Source organism: Hyaena hyaena, unplaced genomic scaffold (genome assembly GCF_003009895.1).
Source record: "Hyaena hyaena isolate Hyena2069 unplaced genomic scaffold, ASM300989v1 scaffold_235, whole genome shotgun sequence".
NCBI lineage: Eukaryota > Metazoa > Chordata > Mammalia > Carnivora > Hyaenidae > Hyaena > Hyaena hyaena.
Genome location: NW_024080867.1, coordinates 581,171 through 594,344, shown reverse-complemented (window position 1 = coordinate 594,344; position 13,174 = coordinate 581,171). Strand labels below are relative to the sequence as shown.

Sequence of the window (13,174 nt, the reverse complement as noted above, 5' to 3'; positions counted from 1 at the left end):
CATCTTAACTATATTTATTCTTCCTATCCATGAGCATGGAATGTTTTTCCATTTCTTTGTGTCTTCTTCAATTTCCTTAATTAGTTTTCTATAGTTTTCATCATACAGATCTCTTGTATCTTTGGTTAGGTTTATTCTGAGGTATTTTATGGTTTTTTGTGCAATTGTGAATGGGATCAGTTTCTTGATTTCTCTTTCTGTTGCTTCATTGTTGGTGTATAAAAACGCAACCGATTTCTGTACGTTGATTTTGTACCCTGCAACTTGGCTGAATTCTTGGATCAGTTCTAGGCTTTTGGTGGAGTCTGTCGGGATTTCGATGTAGAGTATCATGTCATCTGCGAAGAGGGAAAGTTTGACTTCCTCTTTGCCAATTCTGATGCCTTTGATTTCCTTTTGTTGTCTGATGGCTGATGCTAGGACTTCCAGCACTATGTTAAACAACAGTGGTGAGAGTGGACATCCCTGTCGTGTTACTGATCTCAGGGGGAAAGCTCTCAGTTTTTCCCCGTTGAGGATGATGTTAGCTGAAGGCTTATCATAGATGGCTTTTATGATGTTTAAGTAGGTTCCTTCTATCCCTACTTTCTCTAGAGTCTTTATTAAGAAGGGATGCTGTATTTTGTCAAATGCTTTTTCTGCATCTATTGACAGAATCATATGGTTTTTATCTTTTCTTTTATTGATGTGATGTATCACATTGATTGATTTGCGAATGTTGAACCAGCCCTGTAACCCAGGAATGAATCCCTCTTGATCTTGGTGGATAATTCTTTTCATGTGCTGTTGGATTCGATTTGCAAGGATCTTGTTGAGGATTTTTGCATCTGTATTCATCAAGGATATTGGCCTGTAGTTCTCTTTTTTTGCTGGATCTCTGTCTGGCTTGGGAATCAGAGTGATACTGGCTTCATAAAATGAGTCGAAGTTTTCCTTCAATTTCTATTTTTTAGAATAGCTTGAGGAGAATTGGTATTAATTCTGTTTTAAACGTCTGGTAGAATTCCCCAGGGAAGCCATCAGGTCCAGGGCTCTTATTTGTGGGAGATTTTTGGTCACTGATTCGATTTCTTCACTAGTTATGGGTCTGTTCAGATTTTCTATCTCTTCCCGTGTGAATTTTGGTAGTGAGTGTGTCTCAACCCACTTTTAATGGTGGAATAGTATTCCACTGTCTGTACAGACCACAAGCCTTTTCTTTATCATTTGCTGGACGCTTGGGTCTTTTCACTTTTTGTCTGTTTATCACTTTTTTCCCCAAACATGGAATGTAATATTTCTTATTTGTCCATGCCATTTTAGCACAAAGGCCTGTTAACTTCCCTCTTTTCATGTCTAAGACACAAACTAGTTCACACAGGCAAAAAATTTTAAAAAAAGGAGGAAATCTCTTAAGTATCTGTTGAGTTAGAGCAATCGTTCTCTTCCAATAAATTCTGTAAAAAGGGATGCTGTTATTTTTCCAGAGATCATAGAACTGAGACAAAACGGTGTCTATGTTTGGGCATTAACGGCAGGGTGTCTGTGACACTCAGAGACACACATAGTCACTGTCACTTGCAAATTTCTTTTCAAGCCAATGGATTTCTTCTTCTTCTTCTTCTTCCTCTTCCACTTCTACTTCTTCTTCTCCTCCTTCTTTTTATGTATTTATTTTTGAGAGAGAGACAGAGTGTGAGCGGTGGAGGGGCAAAGAGAGAAGGAGACACAGAATCTGAAGCAGGCTCCAGGCCCTGAGCTGTCAGCACAGAGCCCAATGCGGGGCTCGAACCCACAGACCAGGACATCATGACTTGAGCCAAAGTCAGACACTCAACCAACTGAGCCACCCAGGTGCGCCTGTGTTCCATAAACTTCTATGAGCTCTCTTAGTTACAGCCAAATGGTATCTACCTTAATTTCTGTCACTCAAGGCACAGAGAAGCCTTCAGCATGGGGGGAGGGAGTTCTTTGGGCTCAGGTGAGGCTGTCTGCAGACTGTCAGGCCCACTTAGGGTCACAGACAAGATCCGAGGTGGCCCAGGGTCACACTCAAGTCCAATGCTTCCTGATCTTTCTCAGGGTTCCTGCCTTCTACATCCACAGTGAGGTGAGTGTCTGTGTGCGTGGGGGGGTGGGGGAGGGCGGGGTGGTCCACGAACTGTAACACAGCCTGACAGAAATACAAGAATCTATCCATGACAGAAGCTGACAATCCAGAGGCTTGCTGACATTTGTGAAGCTGGGAAAGCCCCTGGGGCAGGTGGGATCCACACAAGAGACCTTTGGGGGAAAATGGGGTAGATGCTGAGGGCACATCCACCGTGGGGAAACAAAACTCTCCAGATGTTAGCCCTCCAGGGTCCCGTCTCAGCGGCAGCCCCATGGGGACAGGGACTCAGGTTTCAGGACAGACTTTCTCTTGCAGGGCTGTGCGCTGGCCAAGGAAGCAGGGAGACTGATGGTGAGCATTCCTCCAGTTAAACCCTCCCTCTCCTTTGCTCCAAATTCCTCACATCCCTTCTCTTTCCTTAAAAGGGTTTCCTGACAGCGGGCAAGGGCACCAATTCCCGTCCCCGATTTGCTTCCTTCCAGAACCCCTTCCCAAGCCCTCCCTCAGGGCCTGGCCCAGCTCGGTGGCGCCTCGTGGGAGCAACATAACGCTGCAATGTCGGGCCCCAACTAAGGATGTCGACTTTGCTCTCAGGAAGGGAGATATTCTTTTGAGTTTTTCACGATCACCGGCTTCCACAGAGGGCCTGGCTGAATTTCACCTCACTGACCTGAGAAACAGCCAGGCTGGAGACTACACGTGTGAGTTCTATAGAGGCGGGTTCCCCTATATGAGATCACCACCCAGTGATGTCGTCCTGCTACTGGTGACAGGTGAGGCCTGGGGGAGGGACCCGAGGAGGGCAGGGGATGGAGGAGACGCAGAAGCACAGCAACAGAATGACTTGGCCGCTGCATCCAGGGCTTGTGGGGACGGGACCTCCTTCCCGCAGTCAGAGTCGAAAGAGGGTGACACCAGGGACCTGTCGCGTCCCACACTGGGCAGGAACCCCAGCGGGAGAACCAGGGTGAGTGGGGGACCCTGGGCTTCTCCCCGTGACCTCAGAGCCCCCTTCTCTTGCAGGAGATTGGCCTAAACCTTCCCTGCAAGCCCACCAAAGGGGTGAGGTGACCGCAGGAAACACTGTGACCCTGCAGTGCCAGAGGCCTGATGATGTTTTCAGGCCAATAATGTTCGCTCTGCTGAAGGCGGGAGCGACAGGGCCCATCCAGCTCCGGACTCCAGTCGGGAAGGAGACGGACTTCTCCCTGCAGACTGTGACAGCCGAAGACTCCGGGAACTACAGCTGTGTGTACTTCCAGACCCAGGCTCCTTTCTGGACCTCACTGCCTAGTGAGCCTCTTGAGATCCGGGTGAGAGGTGAGGTTTTGCAGGATTTTTCGGAAGTTTGAGAAACCTAATTCATTTCTTAATCAGCTTCTTTTTACTTTGGCTCTTTTATTTGCTTTCTCCAGTTTTGTGGACCTATCACTGACTTATAACACTATTGGTTTAAGGTGTACGACGTGCTTTTTTATTATTTTTTTAAACCTGGAGAGCGTTTCTTCTATTACTTTCTGATTCTTTCTCCCCTGACTTTACTGTCATCTCCTTTGTAAACCTGCCCTTTCCTAATCTCTGGTCTTTGGCCTTTGCTGTTCTGTATTCCTGGATAATTCCTCAAGTTGTTCTTGCAAACGATCCATCCCTTTGCGGCCAACCATCAGCGTCCCTTCCGTCACCCTGTGGGTCACACAGACTTGCCTGTCATCCCGGTGAGGGCAGCGTCGTGGCGGTGCCTCCGTCTGGTCCCTAGTACCCGGTGCTGCCCCGGCCGCCAGCTTCTGTGTCACCGACGGAGGGTCTTCCGCGATGACCTTCTGTGACTGGCCACAACTTTGCTTCCTCAGGTGCCACGCGCTCTGCTTCCGCGGCACCGTGGGTGTGTGTGCGTGGGAGCCATGGGGGCCGAACGCCCCGTGGATAGAAAGCCAGGGCCCAGCAGCCAGCGCAGAGGGGCGCAGAGGGCATCCTGGGCTCGGGGGCGGCACCACGGGACCCTCCTCTCGGACTCTGTCTCCAGGCAATGTTGTTGCTGATGGGCTCACACATGCGCTCTGCCCCCAAGGCCTGTGTGAGATGGAGATTCCCACGCAGGTGGTGGGGAGGAGCGGGCCCCGCGCGAGCCCTCGCTCTTCGTGGCTGCGGTGGAAACCAAGTGCACAGGGGGCTCGGTGCTTAGCTGCCGAGCTTGAATTTTCCGGGGCTTGGGCTGCAGGAAGTCTTTGCTGTGAAGACGGGGTGCAATCATTTCAGCGCTCCGCGCAGCGACTTGGGGCTCCGGGGCTTGCTCCTAAGCCTGATTCCTAGTGTCAGGAGGGAGAAGGGCAAAGGGACGTGCGCGAAGGTGCAAGCAGAGCAAACAAGGGAGAGAGCAGGGCAGGGAGAAGACAAAGGCGAGAAGACCAAGGAAGAGCCGCCACGACTCTCCTGCCGCCGCACGTCGTGTTTTCAGCATCACAAGGTCGGGGCGGCTGCGCTGACCACCGGCCAGGACACACGCGTGGGGGCGGGGGAGCCCCGTCGGGCGGACCCGCGTGGGAGGGACGGGCGCCCCTCTCCCGGCTGGTGCTGACCGGCCCCCGTCTCCCAGTCCCCCCAGGCGCCACCCCGAAGGACTACGCCTTGGGCAACCTCCTCCGCCTGGGTCTGGCGGCCTTCGTCGTGCTTATTATGGGCGCCCTCGTGCTGGAAGCCTGGTGCGGCCTGGAGTCTCCGCGTGGACCCGCGAAGCACAGCTGCGCCCTCGCCGGTCCTGCGCTGGGGTAGTGGCGCCGGGCTCTCCAAACACCACACTCCACCATGGGCACCGCCTGTGCGTCTCACCACGTGGCCCTTTGGGTGGGAGATTTCTCCACCACGTGGGACTGTCCTGTTCTTCGTGGGAACATTCAGCACCATTTGTCTTTCCCAATAAAGGGCAGCTGAAGCCCCAATCCTTGTGGGTCAAGGGAACGAGCAAGTGCTATGATGACCGTTCCCAACATTGCTCATTTGGAGGATGGGGGGGGGGGGGTCCCTGGCGGAGAACCTGAGTTAGGAGGCCGGGGAAATGTTTCCCCTCTTCCTCCTTCTCCGGATCTCAGGCCTGTCCCTGTAGGCATCGGCTCCACAGTTACCGCAGGGAATGACGAGTGTTGATGGAGGCCTGCTGACCCTCGACAGTCTTGTGGAACCTACATTCCTAGCTCTGTGACGAATCACCTGAGGACAAGGCTTACTCTTGCTGTAGCTTTGCTTGGGGCAGAGCACAGGATGGAGCATAAAGACACACCTAATAAACTTGGATGACTTGAAAACATAGTTACAACTTCAGAGTCAGGCTGCGTAGTGTGTCTAGTCACCTCCAAAGGAGACGTTATTCCATCTACAAGTAGGGAAAACATTGCTTCCTGTATATTATTGACCACCCTCCATTCTCTATTTTGTACTTCGGGACTAGCAATTAATCAAGTATGAAAATTTCCTTATTTATCCTACGTGTCTTTTAAATTTTATTTCATGTATTCTCCACATTTTATCTAATTTCGGGAGGCTCCCTCTTGATTTCATAGCATCAAGTTGTTTCTGAGTTGTACCCAATATTTCTTCATCGTCTGATGCAGGTGTAAAATGTTATCCATAATATTTTCACTTTCAAGATCTGTTGTTTGTTCATAATCCTTTTCTTTTTCACAAATACTTATTTTAGAACTATTAGATCCTTTTTTAAAACTCGGGAGATACACTTATAGAAATCCAGTTTTGGAGTCACTTGGATGGCTCAGGCAGGCGCCTCTTTTTTTTTTTTTTTTAAATGTTTTATTTATCTCTAGCAGAGAGAGAGAGAGACAGCGTGAGCAGGGGAGGGTCAGAGAGAGAGGGAGATACAGACTCTGAAACAGGCTCCAGGCTCTGAGCTGGCAGTCAGCACAGAGCCCGACGCGGGGCTCGAACCCACGAACCGCGAGATCATGACCCAAGCGAAAGTCGGATGCTCAACCGACTAAGCCACCCAGGCGCCCCACCTGACTCTTGATTTCAGCTCAGGTCATGTTATCAGGGTCATGGGATCAAGCTCCACATCGGGGTCTGCACTGAGCATGGAGCCTGCTTAAGATTCTCTCTCTCCTTCTGCCCATTTCCTCCACATGCTCTCTTGCTTTCTCTCTCAAAAACAAAATCCTGTTTTGGGGCACCTAGGTGGCTCAGTTGGTAAGTGTCTGACTTTGGCTCAGGTCATGATCTCACAGTTTGTGGGTTCGAGCCCCGCGTAGGGCTCTGTGCTGACAGCTAGCTCAGAGCCTGGAGCCTGTTTCAGATTCTGTATCTCCCTCTCTCTCTGACCCTCCCCTGCTCACGGTCTCTCTCTCTCTCTCTCTCAGAAATAAATAAAACATTTTAAAAATTAAAAAAAAATTCCTGTTCTGATTGGAGTAGAGACGATTTTTGGAGACGTAGTTCTTCATTTCTTCTGCTTCCTTTCATTGCACTGGCTTTCATCAGATCATGGCTGAGTCTTGCTTCAGGGTGCTGGGGGCAGACAGGAAGTTCTTCCAGGCTGCAAATCTCTGGGAGACTTTCTCAGTGTAGACACTCCGGTAGCCTCAGGCACCAGGAGAATTTTTCTGTCCCTTCTACCCAGTGAGTAAAACTCATGGTTCCTGCTAAGAACAGACCTCTTTAGCTGCTATTTGGAAAGGCAGAAAATGTTAGGACATGCTAGTCTTATGCTGTTGATTGTTAGGTTTCTGAGCCCATGGCCTACCGCTTTCTAGTTAAAAAGAGTGATGAACCAGAGATAAAGTTTCTAAAGTCAGCTTTAAATGGATCTTCTCTCCTTGATGTGAAAAGGGCATAACCTGATTGAAAGAGTAATAACTTTCTAATGCCATGATCAAAGCTACAGAATACCGTGTCACTGCGCTGCCTAAAATCATCTCCTAGAGCACCTGTGCTTTGTATTCTACTCTATGGGAAATGTCACTCTGACCCTTGGAAACCCTCCTGTGTGATGGGAGTGGCCCACCTGCGTAGAGGAGGACCCTGAGACCAACAGCTGAGGGTTCCTGCTCAGGACCATATGCAGATGAGCAGAAAAGTCAATTTCAACAGGAAATTAAGATGGATGCAAGTATGGAATCTTCGAAACAGAAATGTCTTTGGGGTACCTGACCAGATGCCGAGGAGAGGAAATTCCAAAGACATAAAAGAGGAGTAGCTCATTGTGCTAAGTGAAAGACCAGTCCCAAAGACCACAAAAGACATGATTCCATTCATAGGAAAGTCCAGAGTAGGGAAGCCCCAGAAAAAGCAGGCTAGTGGTTGTTTAGGGCTGGAGGTGGTGGAAGTGGGGAAATACAGCAAAAGCTTTAGAGTAATGGGGTGTCATTTTTGAAGCCATGAAAATGTTTTAAATTTGTGTGGTATTTGTACGTATCTGTGAATATAGGGAAGCTGTTGGATTGCACATATTAAATGGGTGAACTGTATGGCAGTGAATTACATCTTGTTAAAGCTGTTTTAAAATTTCCTGGGTGTGGAATGGGGTGCAGCTCAGGATGTCTGTGTGCAGGTGCCAAAACCCTGATTTCATCAGGCAAGAAAGGCATTAGGTTCTCAGCTTGGTTTGGGGCACCATGACTAGATCTAAGTTCTTAGCACATTTCTCTGATCCCCAGACTCTAGGATAGTCTATGGGCTCTCTTGACATCAGACCGTCACCTTGGGAAAATGAAAAGGATGTCATTCTTAGGTCTTCTAATTTTGTATCCAGGAAAAGAGTGAATTCAACACACGTTTTGGAGCCTCCTCTCCTGCACACGCGGGGAGTCTGCATTTGAAATACATGACGTGGTGCCTGGGCCCGATTTCCTTATCCAGAAAAGATAAGAACTGTCTGCAGGGCTGTCACAGTGATTCGAGGCTGCGTGCTCATAGGAAGATCACTGCTATTTCCACGGGGAAATGAATCCTTCTATCCTCCCCTCCCCCTGGCTGAGGAGCTATTTCTACTGGAAATCCCTCACAGAGGACTGTCCGCCCCGTCAGTGAAGAAAGAAAGTATCTTCTGTCCTTGAGAGAACTGTGCCCATTATCAGGCTCTGAGGCAGCCCCTGTTAGACGAGACTTCTGACAACAGTGTCCTCTGATCACTGTGGAAGTGCTGTGCAGAGCTGACCTGAGATGTCCTGTGACCTGGGCCAGCGTGATGAGAAGCCAGGTGGTCAAGCCTGTATCCAACCAACATGTTCTTCCTACCATATTGGGTGAAGCTCTTGAGCCCCAGAGTGGAAGCAGGGAGGGGGTCCCGTCCTCACCAGCAGCATCTGTGGCAGTGAGTGAGGGTGGGCAGGAGCTGAAGATGAAGGTTTCAGAACCCACGTGGTCCCCAACCGGGACAAGGCAGGTGGAGAACACTTAGCAGCTACTTCATGATGCTGGGAATCTCTGCTTAACCAGAATGAACTGGAGTCTCACTCCTCAGTCCCTGCTCCACCCCACTCGTCTGACGGCTCCAGGCCAAGAGCAGCCTGCACTTCTGTCGTCTGTGTCCAGGAGTATCCGGTCCTCACCACCCCACCTGCCTCTCTGCGCAGTCACTCAGACATCCTCTGTGTCCATGAGATCAGGTCCTCGCCACCCCACCTGCCTCCTCTGCTCCATGCAGGCATGCAGCTGGCTTGTGGGGTGTCTCCTCCCCCTTTGCACAGACGTATGTCATCACCCCAAGCGCACACACCTGGCCCACCCCACATGGTCCTCACAACAGGGCAGGGTCCAGGCACCAGGGTTCTGATGCACAGGGACCAGGCTCTGCACAGTGGGGGGGCTAGGGTGGGGGCTGTTTTGTCCATGCATCGCTCTCCTGAGTTCCCGGAGATGCCAACATGGGTCCTTTTGCATGCAGAGGGCGTTTTAAAGCCTTTCTCAGGTCACTGGTAGTTCTCAGTTTCTTTGGAGTCTCTTCTTGGAAAATGCCCGTGCTCCCTGGTGGTGGCATCTGCTTGCATTTTCATGCTTCGAGCGGCCCTGCATAGATATCTGTGCATTTGAGGAAGTGGTCACCTCTTCCAGCCTTTCTGGGCCGGGTTAGGTGGGGACGCTTTCCCCTGCAGGCAGCTGCGGTGGTGTCTGAGCTGCTGGGCGTGTGCAGAGCATCCAGCACGGGCCTGGACAGCATGGTGCGCACCGCATAGACACGCTCTAGGGAGGGCAAGCTCAGGCCCCAGCTCCAGCCCCCCGCGAGGAGCACACAGCTGCAGGTACAAGGACAGCCAGAGGACCCAGAGTGGGCAAAGCCTCCACTCTGGACCCAAGGGTGGGTGCAGAGCAGCAGCGGGCCTGGCCAGGCACAGCGGTGTCCCAATTCCAGACCCTGGGCACAGCAGCAGGTGGGGCTCCTGGGGGCAGGAACCACTCCTGTGTCCAGGAGCCCCAGCGGATCAGTGTCGGGGGAATTCTGTGGTGTTCCTGCTGGCAAAGCCTGCACATGCCCACGTGTGAGGGCTGCTGGGGTTGTCGTGCCCTCCGTTCCCCGGCGGGATGCGACCCCTGATAGGGGCTCCCGCCCCGCGCTCCACGGCGCCCTGCCGCTGCAGACTGACTGGGGGGGCGCAGTGCCACAGGTCAGGGGCGCCCTGGCTTTTCTCTGTGGTCACGCCTGGTTTCTGCTGCTTCTTCGTTGCAGTCCAGACGCAATCTTTTTTCATTGTTCTCATTTTTGTGGAGGACACCAGCGTTGGGGCCCCCGCAGCCCACCGCTGTGCTGATGTCACAGCAGTCTGGGGGTTTCCACGGATCCCCCAGGAGCCCCCTGTGTAGCCAGTGCTAAGAACAACCGGCTGCCGGGGTTATGCAAACAGCGCTGCTGTGTGGCATGGGGAGAACGAGGCGTGTTTCGGGCGCGACGCAGCCAGCTTCGTCCTGCGTGCAGAAAGGAGGGATGCAGATGCGCAGTGGAAGAGGTGGTGCGCTCAGGAGCCGTTCGGCCCTAAAGGCTGAGGCCGTCCTCCCGGCTCTCCCCACAGAAGGCTTGTGGCCCCTTCCAGCCGCATGGGTGTGGGAGACATGGCGGCCACAGGCAGGAAGGAGAACAGCTGTAGTTGGCAATGTTTGAACGAACTGACCAGCTACTGTACGGAGAGTTCTAGACGGTGCCAGGAATACAAAGGAGAAGAACGGATACCCATCATCTCCAAAGAAGACTACGCCGCAGTAGAGGACCCAGCCAGCGCCACTCAGACTCGCGGAGTCAGTTTCTCCCTGGAAAGGCCTGTCATTTTCTGGTCCTTGAAGATTAATCTAGGACTTAAACAGTCCTAAGAGGCTGTATTTTTCACCCTCCTTATAAAATCCGAGCTGTGCTTACACTGGGCATCTCGTCAGCCGGTCAGTGTGCATCCCTTGAGGTCCTACTGTGTGCCAGGACCCACTGTGCAGACACTGGGATGCTCACGACGCGAAGACGGAGTCCCTGCCTTCCAGCTGCTCACAGGGAGTGACTCGCATCTCCCATGGCATGAGGTACACAGACTTTTATAAACCCTAACTTTATGACCAAATTGTTTCTGCCTTAATTTATGTCTCCCAAGGCACCAAGAAAACCTTCATTATGGGGGAGACTCTTTTTTTTTTTTTTTAGTTTATTCATTTTGAGAGAGTGTATAAAGTCGAGAGGAGCAGAGAGGGAGAAAAAGAGAGAATCCCAAGCGGGTTCCACACTTTTAGCGTCAGAGCCTGATGGGGGCTCGACCTCTCTAAGTGTGAGATCATGACCTGAGCCGAAATCAAGTCGGAGGCTCAACAGATGGAGTCCCCAGGTGCCCCCTATGGGGGATACTCTCACTCCAGAGGAGACTGGAGGCTCCCAGACCCACTCGGTACTGAGGTCCTTGGGAGGTAAGCCGGCAGCTGTCCATCCCCAGGCGCACTGATGTCTTGCACAGTCCTGTCTTCTTCCTGGAGGAGGGTGATCAAGGAAGTAGAACACAGCCTCTAACAGCAAACGCTGAGAAGAAGTGGCTTGAACGTGACTGGAAGGACTTTCGGAGTATCTGTGGAGCCAGGAGAGGCCCTGGGACTGTGAGAAGCATGAGCCGCACAGGAGACCTTCTGGGAGAAACAGGGCAGGAGCTGAGGGCAGAGCTGAAGCCAGAGGCGGGCGTGGGGAAACGAGAACCCCAGATGCATGGCCTCCAGAGTCCAGTCTCAGTGCCAGCCCCCCAGGGGGCCCACGGGACGGCTCCAGGCGGGGGCTCAGGCCTCACAGACGCTTCTCTTGCAGGGCTGTGCACTGGCCAAGGAAGCAGGGAGACCAGTGGTGAGTGTTTTCTGGTGACTTCCTCCTTACTTTCGTTCCATAGCCCCGATTTCCTCTCCAGGTCTCAAGGCGCAGCAGCTTCTTCGCCCTCTTTTTTTTTTTTTTTTAAATATAATTGTCACACTACATATTAGTTCAGGTGTAAAACACAATGATTCAAAATTTGTACAATTAGGAAATAATCACCCCAATAGATGTCCTTAACCTCCATAACCACCCAGTTACAAGTTTATCTTTGGTTTTTCTTATGAGAACTTTTAAGATCTCCTCTCCTAGCAACTTAAGAATTTTTTTAAATGTTTTTATTTATTTTTGAGAAAGAGAGAGAGAGACAGAGTGTGAGTGGGGGAGGGGCAGAGAGAGAGGGAGACACAGAATCCGAAGCAGGCTCCAGGCTCTGAGCTGTCAGCACAGAGCCCGACGCGGGGCTCCAACTCATGAACCGTGAGATCATGACCTGAGCTGAAGCTGGACGCTCAATGGACTGAGCCACCCAGGCGCCCCTCTTAACAACTTTCCAATACACAACACAGTACCATTAACTACAGTCACTATGCTGCACATCACATCCCCAAGACTAATTCTGTAACTGGATGTTTGGACCTTTTGACCACCTTCATCTATTCCACCATCAATCTGCTGTCTGTGTCTATGATTTCTTTCTTTCTCTCCCTCCCTTTTTTAGATTCCTCATATAAATGACATCATACAGTGTTTCTTTGCTCGTCTGCCTTATCTCACTTAGCATCATGCTTCCAGATCTATCCATATCGACACAAGGGGAAGTATTTCCTTCTTTCTTATGGGTGAATAATATTCCATTATACATGCACGCACCCAATTTTCTTCACCCACTCACTCATCACTGGACACTTAGGTTGTTTCCATGCCTTAGCTGTTGTAAATAATGCTGCAGCGAACATGGGGGCACAGAGATCTTTCTGAGTTAGTATTTGTTATTTTCAGATATATTCCCAGAATGGGATGGCTGGATCATAGGGTAGTTCCATTTTTAATTTTCCAAGGAGGCTCCACACTGTTTTCCGCAGTGACTGCTGCTTACGCTCCCACCGAGAGTGCACAGCGCTCCCTTTTCTCCACATCCTTGCCAACACCCGTTGTCTCTTGTTTTCTGGAGGAGAACCACTCTGACAGGTGCGAGGTGAGATCTCATCAAAGGGCTTCCAGAGAATCGATGAGTCCATCAAATCCAGCCTTGGGCTCTGCTTCTTTCCAGGAACACTCCCCAAACCCTTTCTCAGGGCGCTGCCCATCTTCGTACCTGCCGAGAGTAACGTGACCCTAAGATGCTGGATGCAAGTCAAAAATGTGGAATTTATTTTCGGCAATGGAAGTATCCCACTACCCTCCAAGTCCATGGTGTCCATGGACGTCTCAGGAAGAACGGTTGAAGTCCCCCTCGTTCATCTGCATCAGCAAGATTCTGGGAAATATACTTGCAAATATTTCCAGACGGAGGCCCCCATCAATGTCCACTAGAACAGTGATGTCCTTGTCGTGGTTACAGGTGAGAGAACGAAGGGTCTCAGCGTCTTGCTTGATCCATCCATCCCTCCCGCATGAGAGGATGAGGGAAGAACTCAGAAGAGAGGGCACGAAGTGATCCCCTCCCCCACACCAAGCTTGAGGACGGCAGGAGCAATCTCAGAACACTGGTTTTATCAGGGGCTGATGAGGGGCCCTGATCGCTCTGTGCAGGACTCTGCCCACAAGCGGGCAAAGCTGGGTCTGGAACCTTTGGTTCACACGCCCAAGAAAAG

General features: G+C 51.2%; 1 protein-coding gene across 6 annotated transcripts in view; it reads left to right on the top strand.

Annotated features, from left to right (window-relative positions):
- Positions 1 to 5,393, top strand: part of TARM1 (T cell-interacting, activating receptor on myeloid cells 1) — a 33,836-nt gene extending 28,443 nt beyond the window's left edge. For 4 of the 6 annotated variants that reach the window (XM_039244111.1, XM_039244106.1, XM_039244109.1 and 1 more), the window contains 3 exons: positions 2,575 to 2,865; positions 3,116 to 3,412; positions 4,686 to 5,393. In XM_039244111.1, coding sequence (XP_039100042.1) covers positions 2,575 to 2,865; positions 3,116 to 3,412; positions 4,686 to 4,861 — 764 coding nt within the window. In that variant the 3' untranslated portion in view covers positions 4,862 to 5,393. Of the gene's footprint in view, positions 1 to 2,407; positions 2,444 to 2,574; positions 2,866 to 3,115; positions 3,413 to 4,685 lie in introns of all 6 variants that reach the window. The other 2 variants (XM_039244110.1, XM_039244108.1) reach the window with 1 other exon arrangement.
- The last annotated feature ends 7,781 nt before the right edge of the window (positions 5,394 to 13,174 follow it).